A 21,785-nucleotide genomic window follows, 5' to 3' on the forward strand; every position below is an offset into this window, starting at 1 on the left:
GCGATGACATCTTTTTGGCTTCAGAGAAGGCTTCAGCTCCAAATATTAGCAGTAGCATAGATTCAGTAGATCATGCTGCAAATATTATTCCATTTGATTATGGAAGCAAATCAAGCTTTTGTTCATCTGCACTGAGTTCATCTGCAACAATGCCTTCTGTTCCAATAGGGTTTCAAGCGACTGGCTCTAACAGTTCTAGCAATACTGCAATCTCAAACTCTGGGACACGGGGATCAATAGCCGGTGTAACCTCTATTCCTACCCCTTCTGTTGGAAACTTACCTTTTTGTAGGACTGTTTACACTGTATGCAAAAAAGAGTACGAAAGCGAGAAGACGTATATGAAATCCTATATTTTATGCCCTTACTGCGATGGCGTCTTTTTGGCTTCAGAGAAGGCTTCACCTCCAAATATTACTCTTCAAATTTTAGATCAAGAGAGGTTGGCAGGTCCCATTTCAACAAGCTTCCAAGGCTATCCTTCAAGTTCATCTGCCAGAGCCCGTCCGTTGCCAAGGGTGATCGGAGGAGGACGACCAGCAGGACGAGTCCAACCACCAATTACTCGTCTAAATTCAGCACTAGTCCATCAACAAACAATTTTCACCTACAATACTGGTCGGTTAACAAATTTCTCTTCCTCTGCCATATAAAGCTGTTATATTAATATTTAATACATTTTTTCTATGAACCAGGCATGCAGCCACGTCCAGGTATATGGGTGAATCCATATCAATGGGTGTATACTTCAACTTTATCACCACCTGACACCCAAGCTATTGTTCCTTTACATCAGATTCCTGCTCAATACCATACATACAATCCTCAAAACCTCACCTCTGCTGGTTTGTGCCAATAACTTCTCTTGTTGATGTGACATAAAAGTTGTTCCTCAAGTCTAAATCTATGGCACCTATATTTTTTTCTCACAGTTGTTCCAAATTCATATCGGAGCTGGGCTCCAAATGAAAGGCAAGTTCAACCACAAGGACCACAAAGAGAGGCTCAAGTAGTTTCTTTGCGACAAAGGGAGGTCCTAGCTCTATATTCCGCTGGCATCTATGGTAGCAACCTAGGAGTTGGTATGCCCAAACACCTGTTTCTTTAATGTCTTATTGATCACCGGAGTTCTTATTGCAAATTTCATTTTTCAGCTGCCCTGTTAGATTCACCCAGAAGTATGCAGCCAATGAATTCCTCACCTTCTGCAATGCCAAATCCAGAACAGAGGACTTTGGAATCAAGTTCAATCGTTCAAGAAGATCAAGCGGCTGCTAGGATACAGGAGATAACTATGACTCCATTGCTTGGTAAGTCTTTCTGTATGAGAATGGTCCTGCCTAGTTCAAACCGCTATAAAACTAAGGCTAGTAATTATCTGGTTCAATTTCTTTTAAATGTTGCAACAGATTTTCTGAAAGAAAATTTTCTAGTTGCCAACAATTAAATATAAAAAGTGTCATTTCCTAACACTTTTCTTTGACCCATGTATAAGTAGAACAACATGGTCTAGTAAGTCCAACATTGCGGCTACATAAACTTTTATTACACGATATTATTATAACAATCTAACACTTTGAAACATATGCGCTTACATATGCCTTCCATTACCTTACAGAAGGCCCAGATGTCAACAATCCGCCGTTGAAGGACGAGAAGATGACTCCAGTAGAAAGCACTGATAGCTACAATCCATCAACCACCCAACGAGCAGATGAATTCACCATCAGAGAACAGGAGGCAGGTAGCCAGAGACCATTCGAAACACAGTTAAGTTCTGAACAGTTTGGCAATCCACTGAATGTTGAACAAGCCACAACTGATACCAAAGACAACTCCGGAGATTTCGACTCAGAAAACGGAAGAACCCAAATGGCAGAGTAAGAATAGAGTCATATCAGAATTTTCTTGCACATGCTCATGGAGGAAATGAGGGGAGCATGTAAATTGTGACAAATAAGAGAGACTTGGTTGAAAATAGATTAGAACATAATAAAACTGAAGATTGGATTTTCTCCCCTTTTTCCGGGATAGAGATCTTTAACTGCAAGTTCTTTTTGCTTCTGAATCAATAGTTACGAATGTTAACAACTGTTGTGGAAGAAGCTTCAGAAATTTGTAATGGAGTTGATAAGTCAATGTAAAAGTCAACAAATATTAACAATTGGCTTATATTGGATGAATCAACCGGTCAGGTCAGCATAAACGGAGTATAAAAAGTTAAGATCGGATCATAAATAATTTATTCTATACCCTGCATTATTTTTATATTTTCCCTGACCGACTCTCTCTCCTCGTCTTCCTTCTCTCATCTCCCATACATTGCTAACTTGATCATACGAGAGCGTCTCAAAGTCTTACCAACGAGGCCTTCTAACCATTCTCTTTATGAGAGATCATCTCGGTTGCCAAAAGCAACCGTCCAACCAACCTTCCGACAAGCATCCAATCATCCTACCACAAAACATATCAACACCGATAAACCATGGAATTAGTAAAAAGTTCAACAAATTATGTAAAAAGATGACAAAGTGGAAGGAATTTTTGTCTTCTAGCTAGGGGGAGAAATGAGATGCTTCTTTTAGCTAGGAATTTTCATACATAGTAAAAAATACATGCATGGTAAAAGGAGAGAGAGATGGGAAGTATCAAACAGATATAGTCAGTAGTTTGCATTTTTCTTTTTACCTGAAATCCTTACCATTTACCAAACGAAACTGAAAAAGGAAAAAAAAAAAAAAAAAAGGACTTGCCGTACAATCACTGGGCACATTCTTTTATATAAGTTAGTCAATTCGGTTACACTCTTCTCATTCTTGGCAAGTTGGCACAAGCTCTCTCTTTGTAAGACGGCTTTGATATATTAAACTCTCTTCAGTTTTCTTGTCTTTGTGAAGGATTTTCAGTTGTTCTTCATCTGTTGTGTGTTTCTTTTCTTGTTTTAGTGGAAAATATATAAGTTTTTGGTTCTTAGACTCCTCACGTTTTTTCTCTGAACGAAATGTTAGTTCTATTTTTTTTTTTGTTTGATCTTTTTCACTCTCTAGTTCTATACAAACTTGGTTTATTGAGAAAGCAATTATCTCTCTCGATTTTTGTTTTTGTTTTTTTACATCTTACTGATGCAATTTGCATGAAAACAAGAATGCAAAACACAAAAATAATACCAAAAAAACAAAAACCAAACGAAATTTTCAGTTTTCCTTCATCTTCTTTGGGTTTATTTTCTAGTTCACCATAGAAGTAAAAGAAGGTTTGCACCATTTCTTTATCTGCTGGACTCTGAAATTTTTTTTGTTTTGACAATCTACTTTGTTCTGTACTACTTGGTTTATCAAGTTATACCCTGTAAAAAAAAATTTTCATACTTGTTTTCATTTCTTGGTTAAAAGAATCATTTGGTTTCTATTCTTGGTCGATAAAATTCTTGATCTTTTTTATTTGGCTACTTTTATATAGTTTTCAAGCATCATTTCAAGCAAGATTACAAGGATCAATGGCTGGTAACGATCAAGGAGAAGATAAAGGGGTGGGGGAAGGCAATGGGAAAGAACCAGCTTTAGACTACTTTGAAGAGTTAACACTAGCGCCTGGCTGTAACAGTTCTAGCAGTAGTGCAAGCTCAAACTCCGGGACTCAGGGATCAATGGGTGATCTGAACTTCGTTACTACCCCTTCTGCTAGAAACCCACCTTCATGTAGGACTGGTTGCACTGTATGCAAGAAAGAGTTCGAATGCCCTAGGATGTATATGAGCTTTTATGTTTTATGCCCTTACTGCAATGACATCTTTTTGGCTTCAGAAAAGGCTGTACCTCCAAATATTAGCAGCTGCATAGATTCAGTAGATCATGCTGCAAATATTATTCCATGCAAATCAAGCTTTTGTTCATCTGCACTGAGTTCATCTGCAACAATGCCTTCTGTTCTAATAGGGTTTCAAGCCACTGGCTCTAACAGCTCTAGCAATACTGCAATCTCAAACTCTGGGACTCGGGGATCAATGGCTGGTGTAACCTTTATCCCCACCCCTTCTGCTGCAAACTCACCTTTTTGTATGACTGTTTGCCCTGTATGCAAGAAAGAGTTCGAATGCGATAAGACGTTCATAAAATCCCATATTTTTTGCCCTTACTGCGATGCCTTCTTTTTGGCTTCAGAGAAGGCTTCACCTCCAAATATTACTCTTCAAACTTTAGATCAAGAGAGGTTGTCAGGTCCCATTTCAACAAGCTTCCAAGGCCATCCTGCAAGGATGACTAATTCTGACCGCGTATTTGCATCATCCTCGGCTGCTATTAATAGAGATTATCAACGTCAATATCCTTCAAGTTCATCTGCCAGAGCACGTTCGATGCCAAGGGTGATAGGAGGACAACCATCAGGACAAGTCCAACCACCATTTCCTCATCTAAATTCAGCACTGGTCAATCAACAAACAATTTTCACCTACGATATTGGTCGGTTAACAAATTTCTCTTCCTCTGCCATATAAAGCTGTTATATTAATATTTAATATATTTTTTCTATTAACCAGGCATGCAGCCACGGCCAAGTATATGGGTGAATCCATATCAATGGGTGTATACTTCAACTTTATCACCACCTGACACCCAAGCTGTTTTCCCTTCACACCAAATTCCTGCTCAATACCATACATACAATCCTCAAAACTTCACCTCCGCTGGTTTGTGTCAATAACGTCTCTTGTTGATGTGACATAAAACGTTGTTCCTCAAGTCTAAATCTATGGAACCAATTTTTTTTTTTTTCTCACAGTTGTTCCAAGTTCATATTGGACCTGGGTTCCAAATGAAAGGCAAGTGCAACCACAGGGACCACAAAGAGAGGCTCAAGTAGTTTCTTTGCAACAAAGGGAGGTCCCAACTCCATATTCCGCAGGCATCCATGGAAGCAACCTGGGAGTTGGTATGCCCAAATACCTCTGTCTTTAATGTCTTATTAATTAACGGAGTTCTTATTGCCAATTTCATTTTTCAGCTGCCCTGTTAGATTCATCCAGAAGTAAGCAGCCGATGGCATCCTCACCCTCTGCAATGCCAATTCCAGAACAAAAGACTTTGGAATCAAGTCAAGCGGCTGCTAGGAGACAGGAGATAACTATGACTCCATTGCTTGGTAAGTCTTTCTGTGTGAGAATGGTCCTGCCTGGTTCAAATCGCTACAAAAATGGGGCTAGTGATTATCTGGCTCAATTTCTTTTAAATGTGGGAACAGATTTTCTGAAAGAAAACTTTCTCGTTGCCAACAATTACCTATAGAAAGTGTCGGTTCCTAAACCCTTCTCTTTGACCCATGTAGAAGTAGAACACCATGGCCTAGTAAGTGCGACATTGTGGCTACAGAAATTTTTATTACACGATATCTATCATAACAATCCAACACTTCGAAACATATGTGCTTACACATGCCTTTCATTACCTTACAGAGGGCCCAGATAGCAACAATCCGCAGATGAATTCACCGTCAGAGAACAGGAGGCAAGTAGCCAGAGGCCATTCGAAACACAGTTAAATTCTAAACAGCTGGGCAATCCACTGAATGTTGAACAAGCCACAACTGATACCGAAGACAACTCCAATGATTTAGAATCAGAAAACGGAAGGACTCAAATGGCAGAGTAAGAATAAAGTGATTAGAATTTTCCTGCACATGCTTATGGAGGAAATGAGGGAAGCATGTAAATTGTGACAAATAGGAGAGACTTGGTTAAAAATAGATTAGAACATAATAAAACTGAAGATTGGATTTTCTTCCCCTTTTTCCGAAAGGAACTTTAACTGCAACTCCTTTTTGTCGCTGAATCAATAGTTACAAAAATTAATAACTGTTGTGGAAGAAGTTTCAGAAATTTGTCATGGAGTTGATCGGTGAATGAAAAAGTCAACGAAACTTGTCCTTCCGGGCCGAATAAGAGCAAATTGTGAAACTCTGATTGACCTTGTGACATCTAATAGGTATAACTAAAAGCCCTAATCATCAATAGATCCAATCACGCCAAAATGATCGCCACAAGCAAGCAATTGGTATCCAAAAAACCACATAAAATAGATACACAGGATTGTCAAAGGAAATCTAGTCTAGACATTATAAAAGTAGCTCACTCTGCCCTGCACCAAACACTGAAATTTTAGCTCATCATGATAAAATTAAGGACCACCAACTCCACAAGCCAACAAGTATATGATCCCAGCACCTAGACAAACGTACTTGGATAAAGCACAAACACAAAAAGCTCAGATGACCACTTGCAAATGCATATGCTAAGATAGTCATCTTCATTACCCAGTAGCTGCTCAAGTTTATCAAGACTTGGAAGGCGTTTGTCAGGGATTCATCTTCATTACCCAATAGCTGCTCAAGTTTATCAAAACATGGATGGCGTTTGTCAGGGATTACAGGTTTATACAATAGTAACAACAAATGCAAGAAGAGCAATGACAGAATCATACAGCTAAAGTAGGAAATAGTATTTGAGGGAAGAATCAGATAATGAAAACCAAGGGCATTAGATGCTTGAAAAACACAAACTTGTGATACAGATATTTATTTCTCATCAATCTTGCAGTTTATGACCAAGGCTCAAACTCAACTTAATCTTGAACAAGGTGATACTTAACATGGTAGCCATCATAAAACAGCTTGAGAAAGCAGAGTCAAACTTCAAAATAAAGTGCAAGGAGATACGTTTTACTTACGTGAACCAGCACGCAAGTTAAATGGTATTAAATACAGAAGCTTTTACTCTCCAAAACAACATTAATCAGTTCACTGTCATAAAAACAGTTTACTAACCATAATCCAGCAGAAATTACAAAGCATTTATTCATCATTTCACCATAAGAACACTAGTTTATAGTAACACACAAACAACTGTAACATAAAACCCAGCCTCAATGCCTACCATTAGAAATTCACATCAGCACTATGGCAATAAAAGGGACAACAGTCAAACTGACAAGATAATCAAAAACCAAAGGGGTTTTATCAATGAGGAATCGACAATTACAGTTTAAAAAAGTCAAAGGCATAGATTGTAGAATGTTACATAGGAAATCAATCCAGTCCAAATCAGATAGAGCATCTAAGAGTCAACATCAATGTCAATTAAACAAACACCCCAAGAGTTTGTTAACCTTAAAACGACACAGGCAAAGACTATAAAAGCCAAAACAAAAGATCTGATTCCCCAATCAACATATTATAACACTATCTTTACCCTCCACCCTAAATCATCTCACCATCATTACATGATTATTTCTTGTTTTTACTTCCACCTCCACCGCCGACATTGTTCCCTCCAGCCTCCTTCTGCGCCGCCTTCTTTGCCGCCTTTTCCTGCAAGGCCTTTGCGTCTCTGCCCATTCAAAAAAGACACAATTCCCAAAATCAGACGGAAAAGAATAAAAATAAAATTAGATTGAATTTTAAAAAATTAAGAGAATTAAAAAAAAAAAAAGGAGAAAGAGAAGAAACCTTTCACGGCGTTGTTCAGGTGTTAACCCATCGTCCTTAGTGTTCTTGCCTTTGTTGCCTGATCTGGCTTGAGCCCTTTCTCGATCTCGATCTCTCTGGTTACCACGTTATCTTAAATTAAAGAATTAACAAAAATAAAAATACCCCACTTTTTTAAAAAAAAATTAAGCCCAAAAAAGTTACGAATTATTCATTAATCAAACAAATTAAAAGGATATGAGTCATTGTTGATTCTCGGAAACCAAACAACGATCAGCGAAAGTTGAGCCCTGAAAATTTCAAAGAGGAATAATCAATCAAACAATTAAAACAAAATAAGGGTAAATAAGTGAATTATTTGAGAGAATGAGAAAGAAATAACACCCTTGATTGAGCCAAGTGGAATTAGGGAATTGGAAAATTTTGTGAAGAAGAAAGAAGACGTGGACTCATGATAATAAATAAATAAATATATAGCTGGATGTCAATTTCCAGCCATTTGATTTGTGGAAAAATGGATTCCGCTTTAGGGAGTACTCTCTTCTTCACCGTCCGATTTTAAATACTTTTTTTTGACCGCCTCTCCTTTGATGTTGAGTTTTGGATTTGGGTCTTTAATGTTGGGCTTACTTTTATCTGTTCTTGTAACAAAAATTTATCTAATAATGGTCCACTAAGCGTTTCAAATATACCTACTACATAAAATTATAATAAAATAAAATTAGATTAAATAAAATTATTTTATTTTATATTAATTATAATAAAATTAAATTAAATTAAATAATATTATTTTATTTTATATTTAATATGTGTAAAAATAAAATAATTTATTTATTAATTAAAATTATCATTTTTATAATTTATATAATTTAAATTATTAATGTAATTTAAATATATAATAAGATATTTAAATTCAATTCATAGATTAAAAATAATTTTTTTAAATCATTTTATATCAAAAGAATAATAATTTTTTTATAATTTTATTCATTTTTTATTAGATTTTATTTACTTTTTAGATATAAATTAAATATAATATAAAATAATTATATAAGATAACATATCATGTCTAGTCAACCTATGCTTAATAATTTTCATTTATATATTGATCTAGCCTTAAAACTTATTTTTTATTTATACTTGTATTTTAGTAAAATGTATTTTGAAATTAAAAATAATAATTAATTAAAATAATATATAACATTTATTTTATTAGATAAAACATAAAAATATAATGGATTATGTATTAAATAATTTTCTTAATAAACAAATAAACCACGCATTAACATAAACAACGGCGCGAATTTGCAAAAAGAAAAAACGAAAGTAGGGATTTATTAGTAAAATTACAGTTTCCTTTAGTTTCCGGGAAGCAAGGAAAGTAAATGAAAGGCCCCTCGTGATTGCCTTCGGATTCGGTTAAACGTAAAAGTATAAATGATATATTAATATTTATAAATTATTTGAATCGATTTAAAAATAAAATTTTAAATTTAATTTAATTATTATCGAATTAAATTTGATTTTGAATAATTTAATTTATCGATCGAATCGAATTTGAATATTTTTATATTTGATTTGAGTAGTTCACAAATTTAATCAAATTTTTATATTTAAATATATTTTTATTATTTTAATTAATAAAATATTTTAAATTTAAGTTCGAACATAAATAATTAAATTCTTATTGAATATACGAATCAAATTTATTTTTAAATATTAATTAAATTTAATCGAACGAATTTGAATAATTTAATTTCAATCACAAATCGAATTTGAATTAAAAAAATAAAATTCAATCGAATTCAAGTTAAATATCAAATCACAAATTATGAATAAAACTTAAACTTTTTATTATATCGAATCAACTTAATTTAATTATACCCTTAGTCACGTGTTCAAACTCTCTCTGCTTTCTCTCTTTCTCTCTCCCTCCGTTGAAGAGAAGAAAAACAAAACCAGAAATTGACAGAGACAGAAACAGAAACATAAAAGGGCAAAGCAAAGAGAGAAAGACCATTTGTTTGGCCAAAAGGAAAGCCCTTTTTAGTGCTAGCCCTGAGTTCTTCTGTACATACCGACAAACTGCCACGCAAATACTAAAGGTATCTGCCGTTTATAAATTATTCACTTATATTTATAAAAAAAAATTCGAAATAAATGTTGAGAGTCGTACATTCAATAAATGATCACCAAAAATTCGAATCAAAATTTTTCATCGAAAATGATAAATTTTTACCATTTGAATCAATAATTTATTAATTTTATTTATTTATTTATTTTATAATATGATTTCCACTTTTAATTTCGGTTTCTTTATTCCCTCGTTACCCCTTTTTTTTTTCTTCGCCTTTCATTTCCAGGAAATCTAAGAACTTTCTCTGTATTCGAGGCCTTCATTTTGGCGATAATTTTTTTTTTTTTATATTACTAATTCTGAACAAGTTCGTTCTTTTTTGTTTATTAACTGAATGCAATGGAAAGTAGTAACCGGAGGCTTACGCTTTTTGAGCAGATGTCAGCGTTTGACAACGGCCGGAACACTCTGGCGGGTTTAACTCTCGAAGCCGTTTTGGGAAACGTTAAACGGACTGAACCACCGCCGACTCAGAATCGTACGCTTCTGGATATTATACGAGACGATGGGTCCAACAAGGACAAGAAGAGTTGGAAAACGCTTCGAGATAAGCTCCGGCTCAAGCGATCCGTCTCTGCTTGGACTTCCTCGGTTACTATCCCGGCTTCCGATGTTAATGTTCATGGTGACGGATCCCAGTTCTTGCGGCGCGGTTCGTTTCGTTCTAACTTGGTTGACTCGACTCGAGGTGGGGATGGAGGTGAAGGTGCCCTGGTTTCTGACCCGCCGGTTGTGAACTCTCGGTTGCAATTGGCGCGGAGGGATTCGGTTCGTTTCGGGCATAACCTGAGTCAGACCGATCACGATGATTCGGTTGATGTCAGCATGCCGGGCGATGCTCCGTCGAGAAGCTTCAGGCCATCAAACACTCGCCATCATTCGACTCATTCTCCTTCTTCGAACACCGCCGGTAACGAAACTGACAGCAGCGACGACGACTCTCCCATGGCGCTTGAGCGACCGCGCCGACTGAGAGCAGCATTGGAGGAGGAGAGGGCATTGTCTGCGAGAGAAGCAGTGGCGGCACAGGAAGCAGAGGAAGCGGCAGAGAACAATTCTCCGCCACCAAGTGTTGCGGCTGAGGAGCCGGTGAGGATGTCATTGATGGATTTATTGGAGGAAACAGACCGTCAAATGGGGCTTTCAGGATCGAGATACACAGTGGGCGACGACGATGACTATTACAAGGAGGAAGAAAAAGAAATAGTTGTAATCGAAGCGAGCCGTGGTATCGAGTACACGTGTTGCGTGTGCATGATCAGGCATAAAGGTGCGGCGTTCATTCCCTGTGGGCATACATTTTGTCGGCTCTGTTCAAGGGAGCTTTGGGTTCAGCGAGGGAGCTGCCCACTTTGCAATGGCTTCATCTTGGAAATTCTTGATATCTTTTGATATCGTTTTTCTAATTCTTGCTTCTTCTTCTTCTCTTTAATTTTAGTAATTCTTTTTCAAAACCAGTAGTTTAAAATTATCTCCCATCTGTGATTGTGAAGAAATTGTGCAAACAATGGTTCTTTTCTTCTTCTCAGTTTCTTTCTTTTTCCTCCAATTTTTGTTTGGTTTTAATGAATGGCTATCATTGCAAAGTGGTTGACAACTTTACTTTCCTGATTCATGGCCATGACCCAGACCCAGGGTTCTCTTTTCCTTTTCTTACCCTGGAAATTGTATAGGGAATTTATGTTTCTTGGAGCTAAGATAACATCTGTTGATAAGACAGAGGTGAATTGGTTGATGGTAATAATATTTTTTTTATTGTCTGTATCTTCCAAAATGAATGGAGGTAAAGAAGAAAATGTGGAATGGTATGGACCAGTGGGCCTGATGATTATGTCTTGAAAAGAAATGGTTGGGTGAAAAGCAAAGCTGTCTCTGGCTTTGTAACTGTTGAAAAAGACCAGGAGGGTGAATCAGGGATGGGGTTGGTTGGTTTTTGTTTCCGAATGTAAGATTCTCTCAATGGTAACAACAGGAATTCACAGAATCAAGTTTTGATTCATTTTCAGAGTGTGAGAGATAGGTTTTAGTGTTTGTAGATTTTGGAGGAAAAAAAAAACCTTGATAGATGATAAACTTGACAGCCATCATCAATGGATCAACAGGCATGGAAACATGACTGTTTAGAAAAGCCACTTTGCTATGTTTAATGAGGTGGGACAGAGGTTGCAAGCCACAGCAACTGCCTCAGAATCAATTTCAACCAGAACCAAGAAAAAATATAATATTAATAAAAGCTTAAGCCATACTCAGAAGTTACTTGCTACCTGAGAGAAGCCACGAGTGCATTAATGAACCATGATTTCCCATTACTGTGGAGACCACTCTCTTTCTACGCAAAAATAAAAACTTGGTAGCCTTTCGGCTTTAGTACAAACTACCGAGCAATCACTTGGCTAGTTATAAGGGGTAAGGAAAACAACATGCACAACTCGAGAAGTCAACAGAAGCAGGTTATAACTCGCTCAACAGGGTGGGCAAATCTCTTAAACTACAAAGGGCTGTGGCCAAAAAAAAAAAAAAAAACTAAAAAGGTTAAAGCTTAATAAAGAAAGGGTTAATGTCATGAATAGCCAATAAATTATAATAAAATATTCAATGTATTACTTAAATTTTAGAATTCTCTAATATGACACTTAAATCATGAATCTATTAACTATTGAGATATTTATCTTTAACATGACTAACTTTAAATGATGACATGACAGACAAACATATTTTAACTATCATATTAGTTAATAGATTAATAGTTCAATACCATATTAGAGATTTTTAAAAATTAGATACCACAAAAAACATTTCATTATAATTTAAGAATCATTCGTAACATTAACGCATAAAGAAAACGGATCAAGACACTGACATTGTTTCATTGAATTTTTCCTTGTGATAAGAAATTAAGTGAATGATGCATGAATGAAAAATCCTATCTGATCATTCATGCTGAAATTTTGTAAAGAGTTAACCATTATCTCCAAGATTGGTATTGAAGCTTAACCTGGTGTAAAGACACCTAGAATGCTAGTGTTGTTTAACTATAACCAAAAAGGACCTCAGTAAAATGCTAAGATTCCTTTTATGGTACTTCATCAAGATGATAATGAATTTGGCTAGAAGGAAAAGAATAAATAAATTTTATTTATGTTGGAATTAGGAACTCCAAAATCCTTCTGAGAAATGAGTAATTGAGCATCAACACCGGACAAATAACTATCTACTGTTTCACAAAACTTGAATTCAATCACCCCATTGATCCAAACATAATATCAAGCAAAGGCAGCAATACAATAAATCAAACCAAATATAGGTTAAGCAGAGATTTGAATTAGAAAAAGATGTCTGTCAGACAACATAAAAGTTTATGCTAATGACCATTTACACAGCAATACATTTATGTTTCCATTGACTTAGAGAGAAAGAGAGAGGTTCAACCGGACAAGCTTATGCTTCCACTACATGCAAAATACAAAAGTTCTGCCTGTTAGTAAAAGCATTAATTAGGTTTTTTCTGAAACCAATAAGAAAATAGATTGATCTCAGACATCATGACTTCCATTTATAGCCTAAAAAAAAGCCACCACATATAACAACTATTTGACACCTAGAATACTACTCGGAAACATAAACACTTTGATGTGTATTATGAATTCCAAGACGTCCAACAAAAAACATAATATTAGCTTCTATACTTGTCAGACAAAGAAATAATACTGAGATACTCGACCACCAGATTAAACCAAGAGGGAGATTAAAGGGCCACAAAAAAGAATGTTCAGAAGAACACTTATCCTTTGGTTCTCATAATTGTGATGCTGCCTTTTCCTCCTTCAGTACGAATTTTAGTTTTACCAACAACAGGCTTCCCAGAAAAAGCAGAAGTCGGAAAAGCGGCAGTGAGATCTTCGTTGCTTTGTTTCGATTTTGATGGTGGTGGAGTTTGTATTCTCTGGTTTATATCCTTCAGGGTAACATCCCCATGGAAACCACAGGGTTTAATGAAAGCAAATGGGTAGGCAACAGATGATGCTAGCTTAGGGGGGGCACGTATGAAAGACTTCCTACCTAAATGAGCAACAAAATCCAATCTGACAGTGTTAATGTTAGAGTAATTAAATTTTAATTTAAAATGATGGTAGTTCAGAAGGAAAACAAAATTCAACAGATATAAACAAGAAAGAGAGACACGAGAATATATAGGTTACCTTTGAAAATAACATTTCGATGAGTCCCATTCACCTGCTTTTGAACAGCATCAAGCCCGGACTCAGGTTGGGCATTGCACAACTCTAGGAACAGAAAATCAAGTTTCACATTAAGTTAAGATAATGTTTGACTTAGAGAGAGAGAGAGAATGATTGAACAATGAAACAGAAGACATTTTGAAACTAAAAAATGAAGATAACAACAGAGTAAAGTACATTTTCTTCAGAATAAAAGGACTCGTATACCTGAAATATCAATTTGAACATCAGATGCCCCAGTAAGATTCCTGAATCTCACATTACACAGCAATCAGAATATATTAATATCACAATCAAACAAAACATTGAAAGTCCATAGAAGCATACATATCATCAGAACTACGTAGCATCTCTGCATCATTAAAATATTCAGCAAGCCACCCTTCACACGACTGATCTAGGCCCTCATAACAGAAAGCTGATGCATCTTCTGCAATATTTTGTTCTAATTAAAAGCCCAAGTACTCATTTGATTCAAGTTAATTATTATTTGTACGGAAATAGACTTGCAAGAGAAACCTGAAAATCCAGCAACCCACTGAGATGCATCAGGTAATACCTCTTCAATTGAATCATCCCTCTCCTAAGCATGGAAAGAAGAAGCAAACAAACAAAAATATGGTAAGAACCATGGTACGTGTAAAGCTTAAATCAATATCAATATTCAAAAGCGTTGATTGCATGTCATGAGAAAGTAACTGGACATAGATCCAACAAGCATATTTTTCAGACCAGCAGAACTCCAGAACTTGTTATAAATAATGAATATATTATAGAAAAGATAAAGTTTTGAAACTATCAGCAACCTCTAGACAGAAGACAAACTACACAAGGTTGCCTAATACAAACAAGTTGCAGATTGATGCACAAAATGATGTGGATGATAGTGTTTTCCTTCTCGGCAATATAAACTGACTAATGATTAACAGATATGTTTTTGAACATCAGGTTCCACATCTAGCCTATGAATCCATGTCAAATTTTCAAAACAAAGTAGAAAGATAGCAGGTTGGAAAAAAATGGCATGCTTCCTTCATGTTCTCAGGAATAAAAATGTTATCTAGCACTCACCCTTGATTTTAGGAATGCAGATGGCATCTCTTCACAGACAAGGGAAGAATCTACTGCATGAGTGTCAAATTGAAGCATTCTACGCCTTTTAACTTGTGAAGATGTCTCCTTCTTATCCTCTGGTTCCTTGCTTATATTATCTGAAGTTCACAATCTTATTACTTTTAAAGGAAAGAGCAGAAGAGATGTTATAAAGAAAAGAAATTTTCAAGGAATATCAAGGAACAAAGCTTACCATTATGACTAACATGGTATGACAGATCCCCACATTCCTTTACAGGGGTTGTTTCATCAAACATGTAGGAAAGGTCCTCCTCGTTCAAGGTCACTTGAGTCCATACATCTTGGGAGGTATCTGTTCAGATGTTATTCAGACATCACTTATCGTATTTTCCAAAATCTTTTCACTCACTTGACTACTTCAAATATACTGGCTAGAAATAAGTCATCATATGAGATAGTAACTTACCAAAATTGGAGTTCTTTTGAACACCATTCTCCCCATGCCAATTCCAAGGCTCCCTGCTACCAGTCAACAATAAACAAAAAAAAAAAATATATACAGTATTCAGTCCAAAGCAAAGAGCCAATGAAGATTGATTTCACAATGAATTATCCAAAGATTTACCTAAAAATGGAATCCATGCTACATTTTACCAGCACTAAGCAACATCTTAAATAGGGTTTCAACAAATAAGTTAGGAATTAAATCACCAACACAATACATAAAACTACATAGATATAAGGGGGAAAAGGCAATGGAATATTATCCAGATGAATGACAGCAAACAGTAAACATTTCCACATCACAAGTAAAGCAAAAAAAAGCAAAATTGAAGCATTGGATCCAATAATAGTGAGCCAAACAAACATCACATGTCGAAAATAAAAAGGACACCTGTACCATTTGGATCTAGCAACAAGGAAAGGAGATCATAATCTATATGTTTTTCAGCATGGATTTTTATGCTAATCAAAAAGCATAAAAAGGAAAAAAAAATTAAAACACAGTGACCCTCCGTTTCATTCAGAGCCCACAACTTCACTCCCTCAATTTACCATTTCAGTTACAGTTCAAAATACAAATCCAACATATCCCCACTTCAAAAATTAGAGGAAAAAAATCCAAGCAAACCCATTTCACAAATGTAGCATAGAATCCATAAAAGAAACTCAAAGTGAAGCAAAAACCCATTTGAGAAAACCCAGCATTCATCCCCAAAAATGCAAATAAATTATGATAAAAGCCAAAAATGAAAAAAGAAAAAGCAAAACCATCAGAGAAACATGCATTTTAAAACGCAAAGACAGGAAAGAGAGAAAGAAATTTACTGATCATTGTTGTAATCCATTTCTACTGCTTTCCCTTCAAAACTGAACCCAAATCACAGCCTCTTTTTTGTATCTCTCAGTCTTCACTTCTTCAACAACACCATCAAAAGTAGCCGTTACACAGAGATAGACAACTTTTTTTCTTCCTCTCACTATTTATCAAAGCAAACCCACCAACACAAATGCATATATAATATTTATAAAGCAGTAGAAGCAGCAGCAACTTCACCGTCTTGCTCTTTGGCCTGTTGCTCGAGATTTGTGCTATAATATTTGTGTTTTTTTGCCGGGAGAGGTTGTAGCGTGATTCACGCGATTGTTTGGGGAGCGTTCGCCAACTGTCCAATTGCAGAAAGCAAACTGTTCTCCGTTAGTTTGAAACTGCCTTGTAGCGTATGGTCCAGGTAGGGGCAGTGCATCAGGCGCGTGGTGTTCGGGCTTCGAGGAAAAATTTGAAGCAATAGATAACAGCGTGCTGTAATTAAAGATGGGGTCGTGTTTTTGGTTGGCGTGAAATGACAGTTGACAATGGGGTAAAAGAAAATGGGCCCCTTGACTTGTGCCATCGGATGAAAGAAAATTATGGAAGGTAGATGAATTAGTTTTTTTTTTTATTATTATTCTTTTTTTATTTTATTTTATTATATTTGAGGTTGATATTATTTGGTTGTCTTTACCAAAATTTTGAGACTTTATTTATAAAGTTAAGAAATTAATTTTGATTGCTTTTCATTGTGTAAGGTCATTTCCATTAATGATTAAAACTAATTTCAAATTAAAATATTGAATGTATAAAAGTTAGTTATGAAAAGAATGTTATTTTAAGATACGAAAAAAAAATATTTAAGTTTAGATAAAAATGGAAAGTAACTAGAAAATGCTTGAATTATAAATTTGTTATTTTGATAACAAATAAATTGTGTAAATTTTTATTAAATAATTAAAAATAATTATTTTTTAGTATTTTATTATTTTTAAATTTTTTTGAAAAATATAATTTTTTGAAAGCATTTAAAAAATTAATATTTGAAATTTATTTGGTTGGTTAGATATCAATTTTTATTATAAATAAGAGAGAAAATTTTTTTAAAAGTAATATAAATTAAATTAAAACCAAATAATATATAGATGACAATCCAATATACCAATATAACATTTGCTCATTACAAACATTTATTAATTATTAAATTCAAATCCATTTATACATAGAATCAAAACCTACTAATACATCACTCATTCAACTTAATTTTTTAATGACGTTACGAGAGATATTATAGTAATTTTGATCAATGATTGTACGATGACATTTCTATAACTATGGTTGCAATAGTATTATAACAAGTTTGACAAATCATGGCAAAAAAGGTTTTTTAATAATCATCTTAACAAGGATATTATAATAATTTTAATTAATTATAAAATAATGAGCATTATGGTCGATTTGAATGCGTGTGATTCAATTATCAAATAATTAGAATGACATCACTTTCGTATAATTATATAGATGTTAAAATTTAATGCATAATTATAAAACAATCAGTAAGATATTTTTATAATTATGCTTATAACATATTATAATATTTTGATCAATTATAATGAGAGAGATATTTTCATAATTATGGTAGACGAAGCATTATGTAAAGCAATCAAAAAGGTTTTTTTTTATAATTATGGTAGAGAATATTATAGTAATTTTAGAAAGTTAGAATATAAGTGATGGTTTTGTAATTATGGTAAAAAGGCATTTTAGTAATTATGGTTAAAAGGTATTATAATCATTTTAACAAATTATAATTTGAGGGATATTTTTGTATTTATGATATGAGCAACATAACTGTAATTTTGAAATATTAGGGTAAGAGGACATTTTGATAATTATGATTGTAAGTGCATTGTAGTAACTTGGGGCAATAATGGTAAAAGTGGTATTTTAATAATTATGTTAAGAGGAGTATCATAATAATTTTAATTAATCATAGAAAGAAGGATATTACAATCAATTTTGATAAATGTAAATTAATTAGAAAAACATTATGATTATTTATAAATGGATTCATTTTATATTATTGTATATATAAAAAAATTTTAATGAGTAATTATGAAGCAATCAATAAGGCATTTTCATAATTATACATAAATGGTACTTTAGTAATTTTGATCAATTATAATGTGAGGGATATTTATGTGATTATGGTATGAAAGACATTGTATGAATAAATCAAGAGTTTTTTCTTTTTGTAATTATGGTTAAAGGGTATTATAATACTTTTAGTATTTTCGTAATTACGGTTAGATGATTTTATAGTAATTTTGATAAATTATAATATGTGAGTATTTTTATAATTATTATTAGAAGATATTTTTATAATTATGGTAGGAGAAGCATTATAGTACTTTTAGCAAATGATAGTTGGATGGTATTTTCGTAATTATTGTTATAAAAGCATTATAATAACTTTCACTAATTATGTTAAGAAAATGTATTTTAATAATTATGTTAAAAAGAATATTATAATAATTTTAGTTAATCATATAAAGAGAGACAGAACAATTAATTTGGATGCATTAATTTAATTGTTAAGTAATTAAAAGAATATTATAATCATTTCGAAAGTAGTTGATTTCATATTATTATATGAAAGTTAAAATTTAATGAGTAATTATGAAACAATCAAAATAGTAATTTTATAATTATGCTTAAAAAGTATTATAGTAGTTTCAATCAATTATAATATAAAAATTATTTTTGTGATTATGTTAAAAAAATTAAACGAAGCAATCAAAATAGCATGTTTTGTAATTATAGTTAAAAATATATTATAGTAATTTTAATCAAATATAACATGAAATGTATTTTTGTAATTATAGTAAAAAATATATATAAGTACCTTTTAAACAAAAAATATTAAAAAATATATATTTTATAAGCATTTATTAAATAATTAAAAAATAAAGAAATAAAAGAAAAGCAAAACCTAAAAAATGACATGCAATACTCAAAGTAAACGAGACTATAGACTACATATTATTCAGGTGTACTAAAAATTTTTTTTTATTAAATATATATATATATTTATATAAGAAACCTTGATACAATAGGCCTTACACGTAAAAATATAATCTTTACAAATATATATATTTTATAATTTTTTATAATTTTATTAATTAAAAGAAAATAAAATATGCAAAAAAAATATATGTGGACTAATAGTATGGTGACACGTAGCATGGCGAAAAGACGATGTCAGCCTTTGCATCTGTTTTTGAAAGCAGAATAATAAAAAAAAAAGCAAAAAAGGCCAAAAAAAGCAAAAAAAGGACCAATAGGATTTTAACACGTGACACACTTGGGAGAGCATTTATATAAACGATTTGATCCAAAAAGGAAAAAAAAAAAAAAAAAAACCATACTTAGGCATGCTAAGAATAGTAAATAGATTACGAGTATAATTGGAAGAGGGATGAAATTAAAAATAATAATTATTATAATAAAGAGATAAAATATTATAATAATTGGATTAAAATTAATAATATAAATATGTAAATACAACGGTGATAATAATATTAAGTATGAAATTAATTGCTTAATTAAAAGTTATTGATTGTTATGATTAAAAATTATATACTTTATATTGGGTATTCCACAAAGTAAGTGAACTTAACATATTTATCTAACATTAAGCATATAATTATTAGTACTTTCTTTGAAATTTATCTTATAAATATTGAGAATAGTGGAAATTTTATTGTATTATCTCCATATTTATTCCCTTTACTCAACATCAAAGTTTATTATAAAATATTTCTAAAAAAAAAAAACAAAAGTTGCCTATTAAAAAAAACAAGATTACCATAATTAAAAGTAGAATAGATGTATAGATATATTCATTGGAATTGATTAAATTGCTAAAAAATATTATGTCCATGACAATTTGTGATGTTGCAACCCTTAATTTTTTCCAGGCTCTTTTTATCTTAGTTGTTTTTTACCATTGCTTCTAGTTTGTTGTTTTTGGTATTAAAAAAATAATGGGTTTGGGTTAATTCATTGTTTGCTGGTAAGAGTGTTAAATGAGCAATTCTTGCAGCTTCAACAACATGGAGATGGGAGCTTTATGGAATTTGCATATGAACTACATTGTTAATTTTAAGAGTGATAATGATTCGGTTCAGATTAAGATTGATTTGATTTTTTTTTAATATTATATAATATTATAAAAATTTAAAATTTGATTTAAATTTGAATTGAATTTTTATTTGATCCGAATCAAATCGAATCAAATTTTATTAGTTTGGTTTATTGATTTTTAATTTTTAATTTTTATATATTATTTTAATATATTTAAATAGATTTTGATATAAAATTATTATTTTATTTTATAAAAATTTAAAATATATATTGAAATTAAAAAATATATAATTTAGTTTGAAATCCACTCCAAATATAATATGTATGTTTAGTATATAAATTTAATTCAAATTAAATAAAAAATTTATTGGAATCAATTTTTTTTCTCAATTCTTACTTTCACCAACTTGGATAACTTGTCAACACTTACCTTCACCGACTTTGGGAAGCTTTGACTGTGGGAAGCTTTTGAACATGGAATATCACTAAGAAACAAACTTCTTAGTGAACTAATCCTAACAAACAAACCTATAGTAAATATAAAACACAAACTTTCCCATGAAACAAATAAAGTTTCTCAAATTTATAATTATGAAATAATCCTAAATAAATATATAAGTAGATATAGCCATGATTTTTTTATTATCGATCAATTTGGATGAATATGTAAATTTGATTCAATTTAAATTAAAAATAATAATAAAATTAAATGTTGTAACGATAATATTAAAATTAATAATATAAATATATGTTTAATTGCACATATAAAATGATCAAATAAGATATGACAATTAATTATCCTACTAAAGATAAAAAAAATTATAATAATTAAAAAATGCATACCATTTCAATTTTACATTGGAAACTCTTATTTGTACCTCATTTTTTATCTTCACATATTTTTAAAATTATTTTAAATAAATTTACTTAATTATCTTTTTTCAAATCCCTTTTATTTTAAAGTTTCCAGATTTATAAATCTTAAAGTTTTTAAAAGTTTTTAGATTTATGTATTGAAAACTTTTAAAAGTTTTCATCTTAGATTGTTGAAATCAAGAAAAAACCCAAATGCCCATATATTGTAATCAGGTACTCCTTCTATTAAAATTATAGTTTTTTTTTAAAATAAATTCTAAATAAATTTATAATTATTTGAAATAAATTGTTTTTTTTTTTTGTAATGTTGTGAAAATTTTTCAAAATATGAAATTTCCTTAATTGAATTTTTTTTATTTTGTTAGAATTTCACAAAATTAAACAAATATTTTTTTGTTAAATCGGGATGAAATTGATTAGATGAATTTTTTTGAAAATCTTAAACTTAAATGCTAAATGTAACTTTTTTTTAAATTTATTAAATACAAAAATTTAATAAATTAATTATAAAATTTATTGAATATTC

At 32.2% G+C, this 21,785-nt stretch overlaps 4 protein-coding genes across 8 annotated transcripts; 2 read left to right on the forward strand and 2 right to left on the reverse strand.

Annotated features, from left to right (window-relative positions):
* Positions 1 to 1,046: 1,046 nt before the first annotated feature.
* Positions 1,047 to 1,993, forward strand: LOC149519806 (uncharacterized). Its single transcript, XM_089758714.1, has 2 exons — positions 1,047 to 1,310; positions 1,619 to 1,993. Exons 1-2 carry the CDS (start codon positions 1,181 to 1,183, stop codon positions 1,882 to 1,884), a joined length of 396 nt encoding a protein of 131 aa, XP_089614840.1. The 5' UTR covers positions 1,047 to 1,180; the 3' UTR covers positions 1,885 to 1,993.
* A 4,991-nt stretch (positions 1,994 to 6,984) lies between these two features.
* On the reverse strand, positions 6,985 to 7,965 carry LOC111283849 (uncharacterized). The gene is made up of 4 exons (XM_022872479.2): positions 7,861 to 7,965; positions 7,716 to 7,766; positions 7,498 to 7,603; positions 6,985 to 7,378 (listed from the first exon to the last, which is right to left on the reverse strand). The coding sequence occupies exons 2-4, from the start codon at positions 7,720 to 7,722 to the stop codon at positions 7,276 to 7,278; spliced, it is 216 nt and encodes a 71-aa protein (XP_022728214.1). The 5' UTR covers positions 7,723 to 7,766; positions 7,861 to 7,965; the 3' UTR covers positions 6,985 to 7,275.
* Positions 7,966 to 9,806: 1,841 nt separating this feature from the next.
* On the forward strand, positions 9,807 to 11,209 carry LOC111283580 (uncharacterized). Its single transcript, XM_089758715.1, has one exon. It carries the CDS (start codon positions 9,953 to 9,955, stop codon positions 11,003 to 11,005), a length of 1,053 nt encoding a protein of 350 aa, XP_089614841.1. The 5' UTR covers positions 9,807 to 9,952; the 3' UTR covers positions 11,006 to 11,209.
* A 1,705-nt stretch (positions 11,210 to 12,914) lies between these two features.
* On the reverse strand, positions 12,915 to 16,674 carry LOC111283989 (protein XRI1-like). Of its 5 annotated transcripts, none has more exons than XM_022872698.2 (9): positions 16,255 to 16,674; positions 15,392 to 15,447; positions 15,158 to 15,277; positions 14,923 to 15,062; positions 14,371 to 14,434; positions 14,179 to 14,281; positions 14,059 to 14,099; positions 13,813 to 13,896; positions 12,915 to 13,672 (listed from the first exon to the last, which is right to left on the reverse strand). In XM_022872698.2, exons 1-9 carry the CDS (start codon positions 16,272 to 16,274, stop codon positions 13,395 to 13,397), a joined length of 906 nt encoding a protein of 301 aa, XP_022728433.1. In that variant the 5' UTR covers positions 16,275 to 16,674; the 3' UTR covers positions 12,915 to 13,394. The 5 variants fall into 5 exon arrangements, with proteins under 5 accessions (XP_022728433.1, XP_022728434.1, XP_022728435.1 ...); XM_022872699.2 differs by having other exon boundaries at positions 15,392 to 15,444; positions 16,255 to 16,626; XM_022872700.2 differs by having other exon boundaries at positions 14,179 to 14,278; positions 16,255 to 16,418.
* Between the last annotated feature and the right edge of the window lie 5,111 nt (positions 16,675 to 21,785).

The sequence above is a fragment of the Durio zibethinus genome, chromosome 3 (genome assembly GCF_047325235.1).
Source record: "Durio zibethinus cultivar Kanyao isolate XHJ-2024 chromosome 3, ASM4732523v1, whole genome shotgun sequence".
Classification (NCBI taxonomy): domain Eukaryota; kingdom Viridiplantae; phylum Streptophyta; class Magnoliopsida; order Malvales; family Malvaceae; genus Durio; species Durio zibethinus.

Excerpts from the sequence above, each read along its gene's own strand:
- LOC111283580 (XM_089758715.1), top strand. The coding sequence starts at position 9,953 with ATGGAAAGTAGTAACCGGAGGCTTACGCTTTTTGAGCAGATGTCAGCG.
- LOC111283849 (XM_022872479.2), bottom strand. Across the intron at positions 7,379-7,497 it reads CCTGAACAACGCCGTGAAAG|AGACGCAAAGGCCTTGCAGG; the intron begins GTTTCTTCTCTT and ends TTGAATGGGCAG.
- LOC149519806 (XM_089758714.1), top strand. The coding sequence starts at position 1,181 with ATGCAGCCAATGAATTCCTCACCTTCTGCAATGCCAAATCCAGAACAG. Across the intron at positions 1,311-1,618 it reads AACTATGACTCCATTGCTTG|AAGGCCCAGATGTCAACAAT; the intron begins GTAAGTCTTTCT and ends ATTACCTTACAG.
- LOC111283989 (XM_022872698.2), bottom strand. The coding sequence starts at position 16,274 with ATGGATTACAACAATGATCA. Across the intron at positions 15,278-15,391 it reads TCAAAAGAACTCCAATTTTG|ATACCTCCCAAGATGTATGG; the intron begins GTAAGTTACTAT and ends ACATCTGAACAG. Across the intron at positions 15,063-15,157 it reads ATACCATGTTAGTCATAATG|ATAATATAAGCAAGGAACCA; the intron begins GTAAGCTTTGTT and ends TGTGAACTTCAG.